The 17,330-nt window shown below is 40.8% G+C and overlaps 1 protein-coding gene across 2 annotated transcripts in view; it reads left to right on the top strand.

Annotated features, from left to right (window-relative positions):
- The window catches only part of SPTLC1 (serine palmitoyltransferase long chain base subunit 1), a 75,169-nt gene that overhangs the window by 15,541 nt on the left and 42,298 nt on the right, over positions 1-17,330 (top strand). For both annotated transcript variants that reach the window (XM_060155560.1, XM_060155559.1), the window contains exons 4-5: positions 10,925-11,018; positions 11,590-11,662. In XM_060155560.1, the coding sequence (XP_060011543.1) occupies positions 10,925-11,018; positions 11,590-11,662 (167 nt within the window). The remainder of the gene's footprint in view (positions 1-10,924; positions 11,019-11,589; positions 11,663-17,330) is intronic.

Raw genomic sequence — 17,330 nt, 5'->3', positions numbered from 1 at the left:
CTCATGTCACACAAAGTAGACTTTAAAATAAAGACTATTACAAGAGACAAAGAAGGACACTACATAAAGATCAAGGGGTCAATCCAAGAAGAAGATATAACAATTGTAAATATTTATGCACCCACCTCAATACATAGGCAAATGCTAACAGACGTGAAACGGGAAATCGACAGTAACACGATCATAGTAGGGGACTTTAACACCCCACTTTCACCAATAGACAGATCATACAAAATGAAAATAAACACAAGCTTTAAATGATACATTAAACAAGATGGACTTAATTGATATAGGACTTGCCATCAAAACACAACAGAATACACTTTCTTCTCAAGTGCTCATGGAACATTTTACAGGATAGATCGTATCTTGTGTCTAGCCTTCGTAAATTTAAGAAAACTGAAATCATATCAAGTATCTTTTCCGACCACAATGCTATGAAACTAGATATCAATTACAGGAAAAAATCTATAAAAACTACAAACACATGGAGGCTAAACAATACACTACTAAATAACCAACAGATCACTGAATAAATCAAAGAGGAAATAAAAAGATACCTAGAAACAAATGATAATGGAGACACAATGATGCAAAATCTGTGGGATGCAGCAAAAGCAGTTCTAAGAGGGAAGTTTATAGCAATATAGTAATGTTTCTTGTTTCTTCGTACCTCAAGAAACAAGAAACATCTAAAATAAACAACCTAACCTTACACCTAAAGCAGTTAGAGAAAGAAGAACCAAAAAACCCCAAAGTTAACAGAAGGAAAGAAATCATAAAGATCAGATCAGAAATAAATGAAAAAGAAATGAAGGACACAATAGCAAAGATCAATAAAACTAAAAGCTGGTTCTTTGAGAAGATAAACAAAATAGATAAACCATTAGCCAGACTCATCAAGAAAAAAAGGGAGAAGACAAATCAATAGAATTAGAAATGAAAAGGAGAAATAACAGCTGACACTGCAGAAATACAAAGGATCATGAGAGATTACTACAAGCAGCTATATGCCAATAAAATGGACAACCTGCAAGAAATGGACAAATTCTTAGAAAAGCACAACCTTCTGAGACTGAACCAGGAAGAAATAGAAAATATAAACAGACTAATCACAAGCACTGAAATTGAAACTGTGATTAAAAATCTTCCAACAAACAAAAGCCCAGGACCAGATGGCTTCACAGGCAAGCTCCATCAGACATTTAGAGAAGAGCTAACAGCTATCCTCAAACTCTTGCAAAATATAGCAGAGGGAGGAGCACTCCCAAACTATTCTACAAGACCACCATCACCCTGGTACCAAAACCAGACAAAGATTTCAGAAAGAAAACTACAGGCCAATATCACTGATGAACATAGATGCAAAAATCCTCAACAGAATACTAGGAAACAGAATCCAACAGCACATTAAAACGATCATACACCATGATCAAGTGGGGTTTATCCTAGGATTGCAGGGATTCTTCAGTATACCCAAATCAATGTGATAAACCATATTAACACATTGAAGGAGGAAAACCATATGATCATCTCAATAGATGTAGAAAAATCTTGACAAAATTCAACACCCATTTATGATAAAAACCCTGCAGAAAGTAGGCATAGAGGGAACTTTCCTCAACATAATAAAGGCCATATATGACAAACCCACAGCCAACATTGTTCTCAGTGGTGAAAAACTGAAACCATTTCCTGTAAGGTCGGGAACAAGACAAGGTTGTCCACTCTCACCACTATTTTTTTTTTTTTTTTTGCAGTTCGCGGGCCTCTCACTGTTGTGGCCTCTTCCGTTGCGGAGCACAGGCTCCGGACACGCAGGCTCAGCGGCCAAGGCTCACGGGCCTAGCCACTCCACAGCATGTAGGATCTTCCCGGACCGGGGCATGAACCCGTGTCCCCTGCATCGGCGGGTGGACTCTCAACCACTGCGCCACCAGGGAAGCCCCACTCTCACCACTATTATTCAGCATAGTTTTGGAAGTTTTAGCCACAGCAGTCAGAGAAGAAAAACAAAAGGAATCCAAATAGGAAAAGAAGAAGTAAAGGTGTCACTGTTTGCAGATGACATGATAGTATACATAGAGAGTCCTAAAGATGCTACCAGAAAACTACTAGACCTAATCAATGAATTTGGTAAAGTAGCAGGACACAAAATTAATGCACAGAAATCTCTTCCATTCCTATACACTAATGATGAAAATCTGAAAGAGAAATTAAGAAAACACTCCCATTTGCCATTGCAAAAAAGAATAAAATACCTAGGAATAAACCTACCTAAGGAGACAAAAGACCTGTATGCAGAAAACTGTAAGACACTGATGAAAGAAGTTAAAGATAATACAAACAGATGAAGAAATATACCATATTCTTGGATTGGAAGAATCAACTTTGTGAAAATGACTGTACTACCCAAAGCAATCTACAGATTCATTGCAATCCGTATCAAACTCAATGGCATTTTTCACAGAACTAGGACAAAAAATTTTACAATTTGTATGGAAACGCAAAAGACCCCGAATAGCCAAAGCAATCTTGAATAAGAAAATCGGAGCTGGAGGAATCAGGCTCCTGGACTATAGAGTATACTACAAAGCTACAGTAATCAAGACAGTATGGTAATGGCACAAAAACAGAAATATAGATCAGTGGAACAGGATAGAAAGCCCAGAGATAAACCCACCACATATGGTCACCTTATTTTTGATAAAGGAGGCAAGAATATACAATGGAGAAAAGAAGGCCTCTTCAATAAGTGATGCTGGGTAAACCGGGCAGCTACATGTAAGAGAATGAAATCAGAACAGTCCCTAACACAATTCACAAAAATAATATCAAAATGGATTAAAGACCTAAATGTAAGGCCGGACACTGTAAGACTTTTATAGGAAAACATAGGCAGAACACTGACATAAATCACAGCAAGATCCTTTTGACCCACCTCCTAGAGAGAGGGAAATAAAAACAAAAATAAACAAATGGGACCTAATGAAACTTCAAAGCTTTTGCACAGCAAAGGAAACCATAAACAAGACCAAAAGACAACCCTCAGAAGGGGAGAAAATATTTGCAAATGAAGCAACTGACAGAGGATTAATCTCCAAAATTTACAAGCAGCTCATGCAGCTTAATATCAAAAAAGCAAACCACCCAATTCAAAAATGGGCAGAAGCCCTAAATAGACATTTCTCCAAAGAAGATATACAGATTGCCAATAGTTACATGAAAGGATGCTCAACATCACTAGTCATTAGAGAAATACAAATGAAAACTACAATGAGGTATCACCTCACACCAGTCAGAATAGCCATCGTCAAAAATTCTACAAACAATAAATGCTGGAGGGGCTGTGGAGAAAAGGGAACCCTCTTGCACTGTTGGTGGGAATGTAAATTGATACAGCCACTATGGAGAACAGTATGGAGGTTCCTTAAAAAACTACAAATAGAACTACCACACGACCCAACAGTCCCACTACTGGGCATATACCCTGAGAAAATCATAATTCAAAGAGTCATGTTTCAGTGTTCTTTGCAGCTCTATTTACAATAGCCAGGACATGTCCATCAATAGATGAATGGATGAAGATGTGGCAAATATATACAATGGAATATTACTCAGCCATAAAAAGAAACGAAATTGAGTTATTTGTAGTGAGGTGGATGGACCTAGAGGCTGTCATACACAGTGAAGTAAGTCAGAAAGAGAAAAACAAATACCATATCCTAACACATATATATGGAATCTTAAAAAAAAAAAAAAGGTTCTGAAGAACGTAGGGGCAGGACAGGAATAAAGATGCAGATGTAGAGAATGGACTTGAGGACATGGGGGGGGGAAGGGTAAGCTGGGACGAAGTGAGAGAGTGGCATGGACATATATATGCTAGCAAATGTAAAACAGATAGGTAGGGGGAAGCAGCTGCATAGCACAGGGAGATCAGCTCGCTGCTTTGTGACCACCTAGAGGGGTGGGGTTGGGAGGGAGACACAAGAAGGAGGAGATATGGGGATATATGTATATGTATAGCTGATTCACTGTGTTATAAAGCAGAAACTAACACCATTGTAAAGCAATTATACTCCAATAAAAATGTTAGAAAATAAATAAAATTTTTAAAATTAGAAAAAAAAATTTTGTTTGAGATATAATTGACATATAGCATTGTATAAATTTAAGGTGTGCAGCATAATTATTTGACTTAAACACATCATGAAATGATTACCACATTAAGTTTAGTGAATATCCATCATCTCATTTAGATACAAAATTAAATAGAAAAAATTTTTTTCCTTGTGATAAAAACTCTTAGGATTTACTCTCAACAATCTTCATACATAATTTAACAGCAGCATTAATTATATTTGTCATGATGTACATTGTATCACCGGTACTTATTTATCTTATAACTGAGAGTTTGTGCCTTTTGACCTTCATCCTGTTCCCCCTCCCCTCACCCTGCCTCTGGTAACCATAGATGTGATCTCTTTTCCTATGAGTTTATTCGTTTCTTTTTGAAGTATAATTGACTTAAAACACTGTTAGTTCTTTTCCTTTTGAAGTATAATTGACTGAAAATGCTGTTTATTCGTTTCTTTTTGAAGTATAGTTGACTTAAAACACTGTTAGTTCCTGGCACACAACATGGTGATTTTATATTTTTGTACCTTTCAGAATGATTACCCTGATGAGTCTAGTTACCATACAAAGATATTACAGTAATTATTAACTATATTCCCCACACTGTACATTTCATATCCATGACTCACTTAATAACACACAACACACCATGCATATATAGCAAATCTTTTTCCGTACATATATCGATGGGCACTCAGATATTGCTACCCCATCTTGGCTATTGTAAATAATACTGAAATGAACATAGGGGTGCAAGAATATTTTCTAACGAGTGTTTTTGTTTTCTTTGGGTAAATACCCAGGGGTAGAATTGCTGGATTGTATGATAGTTCTATTTTTAATTTTTTGCAGAGTTTCCATACTGTCCTCCATAGTGGCTGCACCAATTTACATTCCCATGAATAGTGCATGAGGGTTCCCTTTTCTTCGCTTCCTTGCCAACATTTGCTATTTGTGGTCTTTTTGATGATAGCTATTTTGACAGGTGTGAGGTGGTATTTCATTGTGGTCTTGATTTTCATTTCCCTGATGATTAGTGATCTTGAGCATCTTTTCATGTGCCTATTGGCCATCTGTATGTTTTCTTTGGAAAAATATCTATTCAGATACCCTGCCCATCCTTGTCTTGTTCTAAATCTTAGAGGTAATGCTTTCAGCTTTTCACCATTTAGTATGTTAGCTATGGGCTTGTCATATGTGGCCTTTATTATGTTGAGATATGTTCCCTCTATACCCACTTTGTTGAGAGGTTTTGTCATAAGTGATTGTTGAATTTTGTCAAAGACTTTGTCTTTATCCTTACTGAGGTGTTCATGATTTGTATTCTTCAGTTTGTTATTGCGATGTATCACGTTCATAGATTTTCAGATATTGAACCATCCCTGCATCCTTGGGATAATCCCATTTTATCATGGTGTATGATCCTTTTAATGTATTGTTAAATTCAGTTTGCTGATATTTTGTTGAGGAGTTTTGCATCTATGTTCATCAGTGATATTGGCCTGTAATGTTCTTTTTTTGTGATATCACTGGTTTGGGTATCAGGGTGATGCTGGCCTTGTAGAATGATTTCAGAAACATTCCTTCCTCCTCTGTTTTTTTGGAATAGTTTAAGAAGGATAGGTCTTAACCCTTCTTTAAAGGTTTGGAAAAATTCACCTGTGAAGCCCTCTGGTCCTGGGCTTTTGTTTGTTGGGAGTTTTTATTACTGATTCAGTTTTATTACTGGTAATTGGTCTGTTCATATTTTCTACTTCTTCCTGATTCAGTCTTGGGAGGTTGTACATTTCTAGGAATTTGTCCATTTCTCCTAGGTTGTCTATTTTTTGGCGTTTAGTTGTTCATAGTAATTTCTTATGATCCATTATATTTCTGCAGTGTCTGTAACTTCTTTTTTCATTTCTGATTTATTGATTTGGACCCTGTTTTTTCTTGATGAGTCTTGCTAAAGGTTTATTAATTTTGTTTGTCTTTTCATAGAACCAACTCTTAACTTCATTGATCTTTTCTATTGTTTTTTAGTCTCTTATTTCATTTATTTCTGCTCCAATATTTATTATTTCATTCCTTCTACCAACTTTGAGATTTACTTGTTCTTTTTGTAGCTCCTTTAAGTGTAAGGTTAGGTTGTTTATTTGAACTTTTTCTTGTTTCCTGAGGTAGTCTTATATTGCTTTAAACTTGCAACAGCACACTTCCCTCTGGTCGCCAGAGCTACGTGCTCCGAGTGTGCCCTGTGTGTGTGCTGAGCGAGTCTTTCTGTTTTGGTGTGCTGACTAACTACTATGGGTGCTTGGTAGCCACGGTTGGCCCTTGGTCCAGTTGGTTGCCAGACCCTGCCTTGTGCAGAAGTTGCTGGCCCCTGGTAGGCATGCCCAGATCCTGGCATGGCTGGCTGCATGGCCAGGGGAGTCCCAGTCCTGGTGCCAAGCAGCTGGTGGGTGGGTCCAGGTCACAAAGTAGCTGGCTGTAGGGCCAGGGGTCCCAGAGCTAGTGTTGGCCTAGTGTTTGTGGGCAGGGCTAGTCCTGGATTGCCTGGGGCTCAGGGGGTCCTATGATAGCCTGCCTGTTGGTGAGTGGGACTGTGTCCCGGCCCAGCTGGCTCCTTGGCCTGGTATTTCCCAGTACTGGTGCTGACTAGCTGGTAGGCAAGGATCAGTTTCAGTGCTAATAAGCTAGAGTGAGGATTCAAAAATGGCACTCGCCAATACCAGTGTTGCCATGGTATGATAATCTCCCAAAAGTGGCTGCTGCCAGTGTCTGTGTCCCCAGGATGAGTCCCATTTGCCTCCTGCCTCTCTGGGAGGCTCTCTAAGATCAGCGAGCAGGTCTGACCCAGGCTCCTTTCATATTACTTCTGCCCTTGGATACTGGAGTGTTTGAGATTTTGTGTGCAGCCTTTAAGAGTAGAGTCTCTATTTCCCACAGCTCTCTGGCTGTCCCAAGAGGAAGCTCCACTGACCTTCAAAACCAAATGTTTGGGACTTCCCAGGTGGTCCAGTAAGAATCCACCTTACAATGCAGGGGACCCAGGTTCAATCTCTGGTCAGGGAACTAAGATCCCACATGCAGTGTTGCAACTAAGCCCACACACCACAACTACACCAAGCCCAGGTGCCTCAACTAGAGAGCCCATGTGCTGCCAACTACAGAGCCCATGCACTCTGGAACCCCTGTGCCACAACTACAGAGCCCACACACCCCAGATCCTGCATGCCTCAACTAGAGAAGAGAAAACCTGCACACCACAACTAGAGAGAAGCCCACGTTCCACAACGAAAAATCCCGTGTGCCTCAATGAAGATCCCGCATGCCTCAACTAAGACCCGGTGCAGCCAAAAATAAATAAAATAAGTAAATAAATAATAAATTAAAAAAAAAACGCAAATGTTCTGGGGGTTCATCTTCCGGGTGCAGGACACCCAGGCTGGGGAACCTCTTGTGGGGCTCAGACCCCTCACTCCTTGGGAATGACCTCTGTAATTGTAATTATTCTCCCATTTGTGGATCACCTACCTGCGGGTATGGGTCTTGACTATACCATGTCTCCACCTCACCTACCCATCTCATTGTGATTCCTTCTATCTTTAGTTGTGGAAGATCTTGTCTGCTAGTCTTCAGGTCATTCTCATCAATAGCTGCTCTGTAAATAGTCGTAATTTTGGTGTGCCCATGGGAGGAGGTGAGCTCAGGGTCTTCCTAGTCTGCCATCTTGGCCACTCCCAGTGCAATAAATTATTATTTATTTATTTATTTTTGGCTGTGTTGGGCCTTCGTTGGTGCACACGGGCCTTCTCTAGTTGTGGCAAGCAGGGACTACTCTTCGTTGTGGTGCACAGGCTTCTTGCTGTGGTGGCTTCTGTTGTTGCAGAGCACGGGCTCTAGGCACACAGGCTTCAGTAGTTGCAGCACGTGGGCTCAGTAGTTGCAGCACACGGGCCCTAGAGCATGCAGCTTCAGTAATTGCAGTGCATGGGCTCAGCAGTTGTGGCTTGAAGGCTCTAGAGCGCAGGCTCAGTAGTTGTGGAGCACGGGCTTAGTTGCTCCGTGGCATGTGGGATCTTCCCAGACCAGGGATCAAACCTGTGTCCTCTGCATTGGCAGGCGCATTCTTAACCGCTGCACCACCAGGGAAGTCCCAATAAATTATTTTTTAATTAAGGTGTGTACATTGTTTTTTAGACATAATGCTGCTGTACACTTAATAGACTACAGTATGGTGTAAACATAACTTTTATATGCACTGGGAAACCAAAAACTTCATGTGGTTCTCTCGATTGCTATACTTGCTTCATTGTGGTGGTCTGGAACCGACCCTGGAGTATCTCTGAGGTGTTCCTGTATACACAATTTTCTTGAGTTCTGGATTCTTTCATTCGTCCGTTTGTCTGTTCTCCCTCAAGTGCCAAACCTGTTGTTAATGGGGGTCTGTAGTATTTGTTTCTTTCTGGTAAAGCACCATTGTCCTATTTCTAAGTTCACTTATGTAATTACTGACTCTCAGTAATAGTGTGGTTGTGGGTTTTGACTGGAAGGGTTTTATTTTCCCTCCCTTGACTCTTCTGAAGCCTTGTTGTGAAGATGTCTTTCTGTATCGGTTTTATTTGCTTCTGTGAGGAACTTTGAAGTGTCTTCAGCTCCAGAATTCCTGTGTTAAGTGCCCTGTCTGGCTTACTGCTGCAAGCCTGCATGGGGCACAGGTGTGAGCCTTCCAGTTCTCATGGAAACTGTTTTCCTTTCCTGCCCCATGTGCTAGGCAGAAACAAGATGTCTACATCCCTACATCATGCTGGCAGCTTATCGACTGGTCAGGGCCTTTGGGTGTACTTATTCCTGGTAGTTTGATTTCTCTGTGTGTCACAGTTTTTGTAGAATGGCCTCAACTTTCACAGCAGCAACCGTTAGTACAGACTTGTCTACATGGATATTTTGTTTTTTCATCTTTTTGTGGGTGCCAACACCTCCACATCAGGGAGGACTTATGAAACTAAAGAAGTCCTGGGAAGTGGGAAGCTAAATAACACAGTGGATTATTTGAAAGAGAAGAAGCTCTTGAAGCAATAGGGAAAAAAGAAGAAAATATGATGAACACCTCTTATAATGAACAAGTTGAGAAATGAAACTGAGGCTTATGCAGGCCAGGTAACATCTCTGAGTTTCTGAAGTGGTCAGTAGCCATAATACTGATGGGATCTGCCTGACTCCACAACCATGTCCTTTTCACCGAGTCTTGTACGAGTTCATCTGCTTTTGTGAATTTACTTCAAGTAGTCATTCTTTTCCTTCCCTGGTTTCCCAGCATCTTTCGTTATTTTTCTCATAGAAAACCAGTTCTGTTAAAACATACTAGTGAAAGTGGTGTTTCCCAATCTTTTCTGACCACAGTGCATTTTACAGAGCAGCCCAGTGCACAGAGCAATGCATGTGTAGAACAGTTAATGTGCCACCGTCCTTTCCCTGGCCCTGTTGGTGCATTTCCATTCCATTCTATTCTTATGGTTTACTTTAGGTGAAATAGGCTGGCTGTGACTAAGTAAATTGATCTCACAACCCTTTAATAGCTCATGTCCCATAGTTTGGCCAGTGTTTTTTTTTTTTTTTTTTTTTGGTTTACTTATTTATTTATTTATTTTTGGCTGTGTTGGGTCTTCGTTTCTGTGCGAGGACTTTCTCTAGTTGTGGCAAGCTGGGGCCACTCTTCATCGTGGTGTGCGGGCCTCTCACTATCGCGGCCTCTCTTGCTGTGGAGCACAGGCTCCAGACGCACAGACTCAGTAGTTGTGGCTCACGGGCCTAGTTGCTCTGCGGCATGTGGGATCTTCCCAGACCAGGGCTCGAACCCCTGTCCTCTGCATTAGCAGGCAGATTCTCAACCACTGCACTACCAGGGAAGCTCTGGCCAGTGTTTTTGAAGCATGACTTAAAGCTAGAGTATTTGTCAGCAGAGGACATAATAGGTTGTCTCCTCAAGAGCCCATCTCTTGTCTCAGCTGAACTCAATCCATGCTTCTCCTGTGCAACTGGCCACTCTGTTTTCCCCCCTTTTGGGATGAGGGGGATTCCTTTTAAATGGTATTCCAGCATTAACTTTAGAAATTGGGAACAGAGCTCACTTATTCTTTTGGTGGCTTCCTGTAGATAACATGTAATTTTTTTTTAATATTTATTTATAGTTATTTATTTATTTATTTTGGCTGCGCCAGGTCTTAGTTGCTGCATGCGGACTTCTTAGTTACAGCATGCATGTGTGATCTAGTTCCCCACCAAGGATCAAACCCAGGCCTCCTGCATTGCGAACGCAGAGTCTTACCCACTGGACCATGGGGGAAGTCCTAGTAACATGTATTTTTAAACCACTTAACTGTAAGATTGTTACTTGCTCTGCCTCTTCATACCGTTGATCTTGATCTTTTTATATTTTCTCCCTGTTTGTCTCATTCCAGGTACTTTATTTAGCAACTTCTTTCTTAAGTGAGTTTTAAAACTAAAGCAACGGTTTGCCATTCATCTATTCATCTTGGAATTCTAGCTCAGTTTTTTTTATTTAAGTACTACTAGGTGGCCTATTAAGAGTAGAATTGATGACCGAGTATCTGATTTTTAATATACTATTGTCTAATTTTACTTTTTAAGAATAAAAAGAGAGCTAGGAGGCCAGAAGGCAAATAGAGTAGAATGACAACACTTGTGTGTCCTGTCACCTTCCCTCTTCTGGACAGCTGATAATGTGTGTCCTGTAACAAGAATGACTGCTGAAGTATACCACTCCTGTCTCTTTCCCCAGCCCTCCAAGCCATAACATTGTGGTGAATGGAAAAGAATGTATAAACTTTGCCTCATTCAATTTTCTTGGATTGTTGGATAACCCTAGGCTCAAGGTAAGTAGCACATATGCTGAAGTGGACAGATAACATGACTGACATAAGCATCTGGACATAAAATAAGAGACAAATGCAGAATATCAGAAGGGGCTGTGTAAGTACTTACGCTTTACTCTTTAGTGACAGAGCTGTAACCTAGTTTTCAACAAAGGGAGGCAAGAGTGTCCTAATGTGGCTTAGTGCTGGGTGACAACCAGAGAACTATATGAACCAGACCCAGGTAATAGTTGGAGATGTGTCTAGGAAATTGCTTCATCTCCTGTTGGGATTGTGGGCCAGTAAACATTTTTTGAGGAAAGACCTGTGCCCACAAATGCCAGAAAGTACGAATGCATTGAGTTAACCAGGTTTTAATGATCAAGCTAATATAACTTTTCCATGTTTTAAGTCGTATACCTAAGTCTTCCCATCCCTCTTTTCTTTATATCCTGTTAGAATTGTCTTAGTACTAAGAAAGGAAAAGCCAGGGTACTGGGGAGCTATGTGGGTTAAAGAATAGGAAATGTCATTTTTAAACTGTTAAAGATATATTATTACAGTCTAATTTTTTTTTTTTACTTTCACAAAGGCAGCAGCTTTGGCATCTCTAAAGAAGTATGGTGTGGGAACTTGTGGACCTAGAGGATTTTATGGCACATTTGGTATGTTTTCTGTCATATTTTTCAGACTACTGCTTTCAAGAATTAAGATTCAGTTTGATTTCAAAACTCCTTGGAAAAGGTATCCTTAATTAGTTGTGGAAATAAGCTGGCGAACTTTCTAGATTTTGTGTTTGAAATCATTGGTAGGAGATGCATTGGTCTGGGGCTGACTGTCCGTTGTGGAGAAGAGTCATAGGTATCTAAGGCACACTGTCTCAGTAGGGCGAAGCCTGAGCTCTTGTTGCATTTGCCCCAGGAGACATGGTGTGAGGAGACTGTTTCTGCTGTGCATGACAGTTGTAAGGGGAAGCATCCGGTTGTGAGTGGCTCTGCTCTTTGTAGTCATGCAGGAACCCAGATTTTCCCTGTCTCGTTGCTCTAGGCCTCAGGGCACCATCTTTGTGTGACCGAAGCCAAGTGATGAGTATGGAGGAGCAGGAGTGCAGGGCATTGGTACCTGTTTAGGTGGGCAGGTGGTGTTGCTTATCATTCCGGCCACATTCTGTTGGTGAGAACATTACCCAGGTCATGTCTCCCAGCAGAGGGACTGGAAAATTGCTCTAGCTGGGCAGCCACCACGTGCCGGAAGGAAAGTGAGAACAGATTTGGGGGATGGGGGAGGTCATAGACTGTGTAGCCCTTTTCTTTCTGGAATGAAGACAAAGGATCATTGATTTCCTTGTGTGTGGATGACCTGGAGATGGGCTAACTACATATTAGGATGAGAGTGTGATTTCAAACACGATGAACTCCCTAAATCAGAGTCATCAAAGAAGACCCTGGAATTTTATGGTGGTTTTTTATTAAATGTATATTGTTCTTTGCTTCTGAAAATTTCAAAAATGTTGTTAAATAATTTTCCAAATAAGTATATTACTGGAAATAACATTCTGGTTTACAAAATGTCAGAGGGTGGGGACAGTGGGGCCAGGCAAGTCTCTTTTGTCTTCTCTACTCATTTTCATTTCTGGGTCTTTGTTTTTTTCACTTTAACAGTTAAGATGTTTTTATTTAAGGGAGCACCTTTCTTTATCCCTTAGCTAATTTAGTGGTTAAATTATTTTTATTGGAAACAGATGATGGGAGTTGGTGTCCAAGAATCCTACAGTTGGAAAGGATCTTTAAAATCTTGTATTCCAGCATCCCAGCTATTCAGAAGAAGAACAGAAAGCTCAGAGAGGTTAAGTGACTTCCTCATGGTCACATAGCTAATTAATTTCAGCCCTAAAACTAGAAAATAAGTATTCTGATTTGCAATATTAATGGCAAGATCAAAGACTTAAAAGAGCTCAGATCAGAGGCTCCCTCTTTCCTCTAGCCTAGTGCAAACATGATTTGTTTGCCTGCTTTTTACTGGTAGGGTATTATTTCCTTCATAAGAATTAGAAAACTAAAAAAGGCATTTTTTTTACAAAGTTGTTTGTTGTAATCTGATCAACAAGGCTTTCTTTCCATGATCTGCTTGTGGGGTAAAGAAATTGCTTTCTTAAAAGCCTCTCTTTCTAGTAGATCTTATTTGCATGTGTGGCCTTGGCTCTTGCTCAGGAGTTAATCTGAGAAGACTGATAAGAGATTTATTGCTAAATTTAGAGAAAAAAAAGTTTCAAATCTTCAAGACCAGTTTTCCCAGAACTATGGAAATATGTTGTTTTAATTGCCCAGTCAGTTTTTCATTTGGATCACCTGAAATATGTGTAATAGGATGCTGTGTGCCTCCAAACTTGGGGGGGGGGATCTTTAATGATTTTTAAATTAATTTTTTTAATTTAAATATAGTTGATGTACAATATTACATTAGTTTCAGGTGTAGTATATAGTGATCTGACATGCATACATTATGAAATGATCACCATGGAGTCTAGTAACCGTCTGTCCCCAAAGTTATTACAATATTTTTGGCCATATTCCTTATGCTTTGTGTTACATCACCATTGCTTATTTATTTTATAACTGGAGCTTTGTACCTCTTAATCCCCTACACCTAATTTTCCCCACCCCTGATCCCCTTTCCCTCTGGCAACCACCTCTTTGTTCTGTGTATCTATGAGTCTCTTTTCATTTTGTTTGTTTTGTTTTTTAGAGTCCACATATTAGTGAGATCATATGCTATTTGTCTTTCTCTGTCCAACTTATTTCACTTTTCATAAAACCCTCTTGATCCATCCTAAATTAATTTTCTTGATTGAATAATTCAATCCAAGATATAAACCTCAAAGATTTAAAGAGATAGTGAAGTCTTCTCCCCACTGCCATTCCACCCCCAAAAAAGACAGCTACTCTCAGTAGTTTCTTGTTCATTCTTCCAGGCTTTTTTCAGTGTGTGCAAACCACTTCCATACATTTCCCCCCCAGTTTTACAAAAATGGTAGCATACCACATACATGTGGTGTGCTGTTCAAGTGCGTTTTAAATTTAAATTGGATTTGATCTTTCAAGTGTCTGAATGGGCCACCAGAGTCAATATAATGAACACATAGTTGTGTATTAGCTACTCTGTGAACTACATTATTGGTCACTGTGTCATCCTTATCCTAATGTAGTCAAAGGTTCAAACAGACTGTGGTATCTGGACAAAGGTTGAAGGTTAATTTGCAGTGTGATGGTTTTGTAATAAGACACCAAACCTACAGCTTGGAGTAATGTGTATTGTTTTCTGAGTACATTGTCCTTCCTGTAAACTTGTTTTGTTCCTTTTCAACAGTTGCCCATGCTTGCTTATCATCTTTTTTCCTTTCTTTATGTGTATATAGTATGTATTTTTACTTGGTTTTCCAACAGGGTATTTTCTATGTTTTTCCTTATTCTGGAACTAATCACTTATATTACTGTAGTTGTATTAAATTACCTTGAAATTTCAGTGTTAGGTAAGTTCAAGAAGATACTTGAGGTCAGCTAAGGCTATATTTTAAATCTCTAAAATACCCTTGGGACTTCCCTGGTGGCGCAGTGGTTAAGAATCCGCCTGCCAATCCAGGGGACACAGGTTCAAGCCCTGGTCCAGGAGGATCCCACATGCCACGGAGCAACTAAGCTTGTGTGCCATGACTACTGAAGCCCGCGTGCCTAGAGCCCGTACTCTGCAACAAAGAGTAGCTCCCACTAGCCACAACTAGAGAAAGCCTGCACACAGCAATGAAGACCCAACGCAGCCAAAAATAAATAAATAAATTTATTTTAAAAATAAAATAAAATACACTCTATAATTAAATTATTCTAAATATTTAGATATTTGCCCTTTGTACTGAGCATTAAAGCAGAAGTGAACTTCCCTTTCCTCTCATTTTAGTAGCTTGTGTGTGAGGCTAGGGTCTCTTTCCCAGGCCCACCAATAGGTTGCTTTTGATTTTGGCTTTTTCTTTTCCTGGAAGTACTAATATCACTCAGGCATCTGTTTTCAGTGATGAAAATGCTCTGTCTTCTAGCTCTTTTCTCAACTTTTCAGATAGTGAATGAAAATCACTTACTGGAAAAGTAAATTTCCTTATTAAAACATTTTCTGTTTATTATTTCATAGTAACATATTAGATGGTACTGGATGATTAACACAAAAAAAGAAAATTGACAGTTGAATTAAAATTCTTCTAGTTTCTTAGGCTAAATGTTCTCCTGCCTCCTAAAGGCCCAGCAGGTTCTTAAAATAGTCTTGTGAGGACTGTGTGGATCAGAAGTGTTTCCACCTTCTCATCTTATCATTTTAATGTGTAGTTTAGAATCAGTCAAGTGATTTTATCAGGTTGTGGAGCCTTCCTTTCCTCTAAGGCTAATGGGGTCCCTGTGCACTTTGATAGTTTCTCTTGTTGAACCTCTCTGATTGTTTTGTTTGTAATGCATTCAGATCTCATTTACATGTGGTTTATCCCTGTGCCTGGGATCTGCTTTGCATACATGATGCCTACTTGATTCTTTGGTCTTAAACTAAATCAAAAGACAATTAGTGGCAGTTTCATGGTGAGAGATAGTGGCATATAATTGTGTTCTAGAGCCAATAGTGAACAATTGTTCATTTGTTTATTTTAAAAAATATTTTCTCTCTGTTGTAGGACCATGAATGCATGTTTTAGTAGGAAGGGCATTTGGTCATAAAATTCTTAGATCTGCCACTTCTTCCTACCAGTCATGGAATTGTAGTTTTCACAGTGTAGGCAGGGAATCATCTTTGTTGCACAACTTAGAACATTTTGGTAAGAATAAGATACTGTATGTGAAAACATTCTGGAAAACATTCAGCACTGTTTTTAACGTTTTAATGAGTACATAGGTGACATTTGTACTTTTAAGAAAATTGTCCAAGTCTCAAGGGATTTAAAAAAAGTCTGCAGGGCTTCCCTGGTGGCGCAGTGGTTGAGAGTCCGCCTGCTGGTGCAGGGGACATGGGTTCGTGCCCCGGTCTGGGAAGATCGCACATGCCGTGGAGCGGCTGGGGGAGTGAGCCATGGCCGCTGAGCCTGCGCGTCCGGAGCCTATGCTCTGCAATGAGAGAGGCCACAACAGTGAGAGGCCCGCGTACCGCAAAAAAAAAAAAAAAAAAGGTATGTAACACAAAAATATGGAGATTTTAAGAGAAAATATAGTTGGTTGTTTTTAAACTGTTCTAAAGTTGGGTATTTTATAGTCTTTCCTCTGAAAAACAATCAAGAAGGCCATAATACCTCTTTTTATTCTGATAAATATGAACTTGAATAAGCGGCTTTAATATAAGATAGTTCTTTAATATCCAGGATTTGGATAACGTAATTAGCAGATAGCGTACCTTTTTTCCTTATAAAAGATTACTCTTTTTTGGAGGGGGAAAGCTTCGGAGCCCCGGAGGAGAGCACAGCAACAGGGGTGCAGAGGGCAAAGTGGAGAGATTCCCGCACAGAGGATTGGTGCCGAACGGCACTAACCAGCCCGAGAGGCTTATCTGCTCACCTGCCGGGGCAGGTGGGGATGGGAGCTGAGGCTCGGGCTTCAGTCAGAGCGGAAGGAGAGGACTGGAGTTAGCGGCATGAACACAGCCTCCAGGGGGTTAGTGCACCATGGCTAGCCGGGAGGGAGTCCGGGGAAAAGTCTGGACCTGCCAAAGAGGCAAGAGACGTTTTCTTCCCTCTTTGTTTCCTGGTGCGTGAGGAGAGGGGATTAAGAGCGCTGCTTAAAGGAGCTCCAGAAACGGGCGTGAGCCATGGCTAAAAGCGCAGACCCCAGAGACGGGCATGAGACGCTAAGGCTGCTGCTGCCGCCACCAAGAAGCCTGTGTGCGAGCACAGGTCACTATCCATACCCCCCTTCTGGGGAGCCTGTGCAGCTCGCCACTGCCAAGGTCCCAAGATCCAGGGACAACTTCCCCGGGAGAACACACAGCACGCCTCAGTCTGGCGCAATGTCACGCCAGCCTCTGCCGCCGCAGGCTCGCCCCGCACTCCGTACCCGTCCCTCCTCCAGGCCTGAGTGAGCCAGAGTCCCCGAAGCAGCTGCTCCTTTAACCTCGTCCTGTCTGAGCGAAGAACAGACGACCTCCGGCGACCTACACGCACAGGCGGGGACAAATCCAAAGCTGAGTCCCGGGAGCTTTGAGAACAAAGAAGAGAAAGGGAAATCTCTCCCAGCAGCCTTGAGAACAAAGAAGAGAAAGGGAAATCTCTCCCAGCAGCCTCAGAAGCAGCGGATTAAAGCTCCACAATCAACTTGG

The sequence above is a fragment of the Lagenorhynchus albirostris genome, chromosome 7, assembly GCF_949774975.1.
Source record: "Lagenorhynchus albirostris chromosome 7, mLagAlb1.1, whole genome shotgun sequence".
In the NCBI taxonomy this organism is placed as follows: domain Eukaryota; kingdom Metazoa; phylum Chordata; class Mammalia; order Artiodactyla; family Delphinidae; genus Lagenorhynchus; species Lagenorhynchus albirostris.
This window is presented reverse-complemented; position numbering and strand designations above follow the sequence as displayed.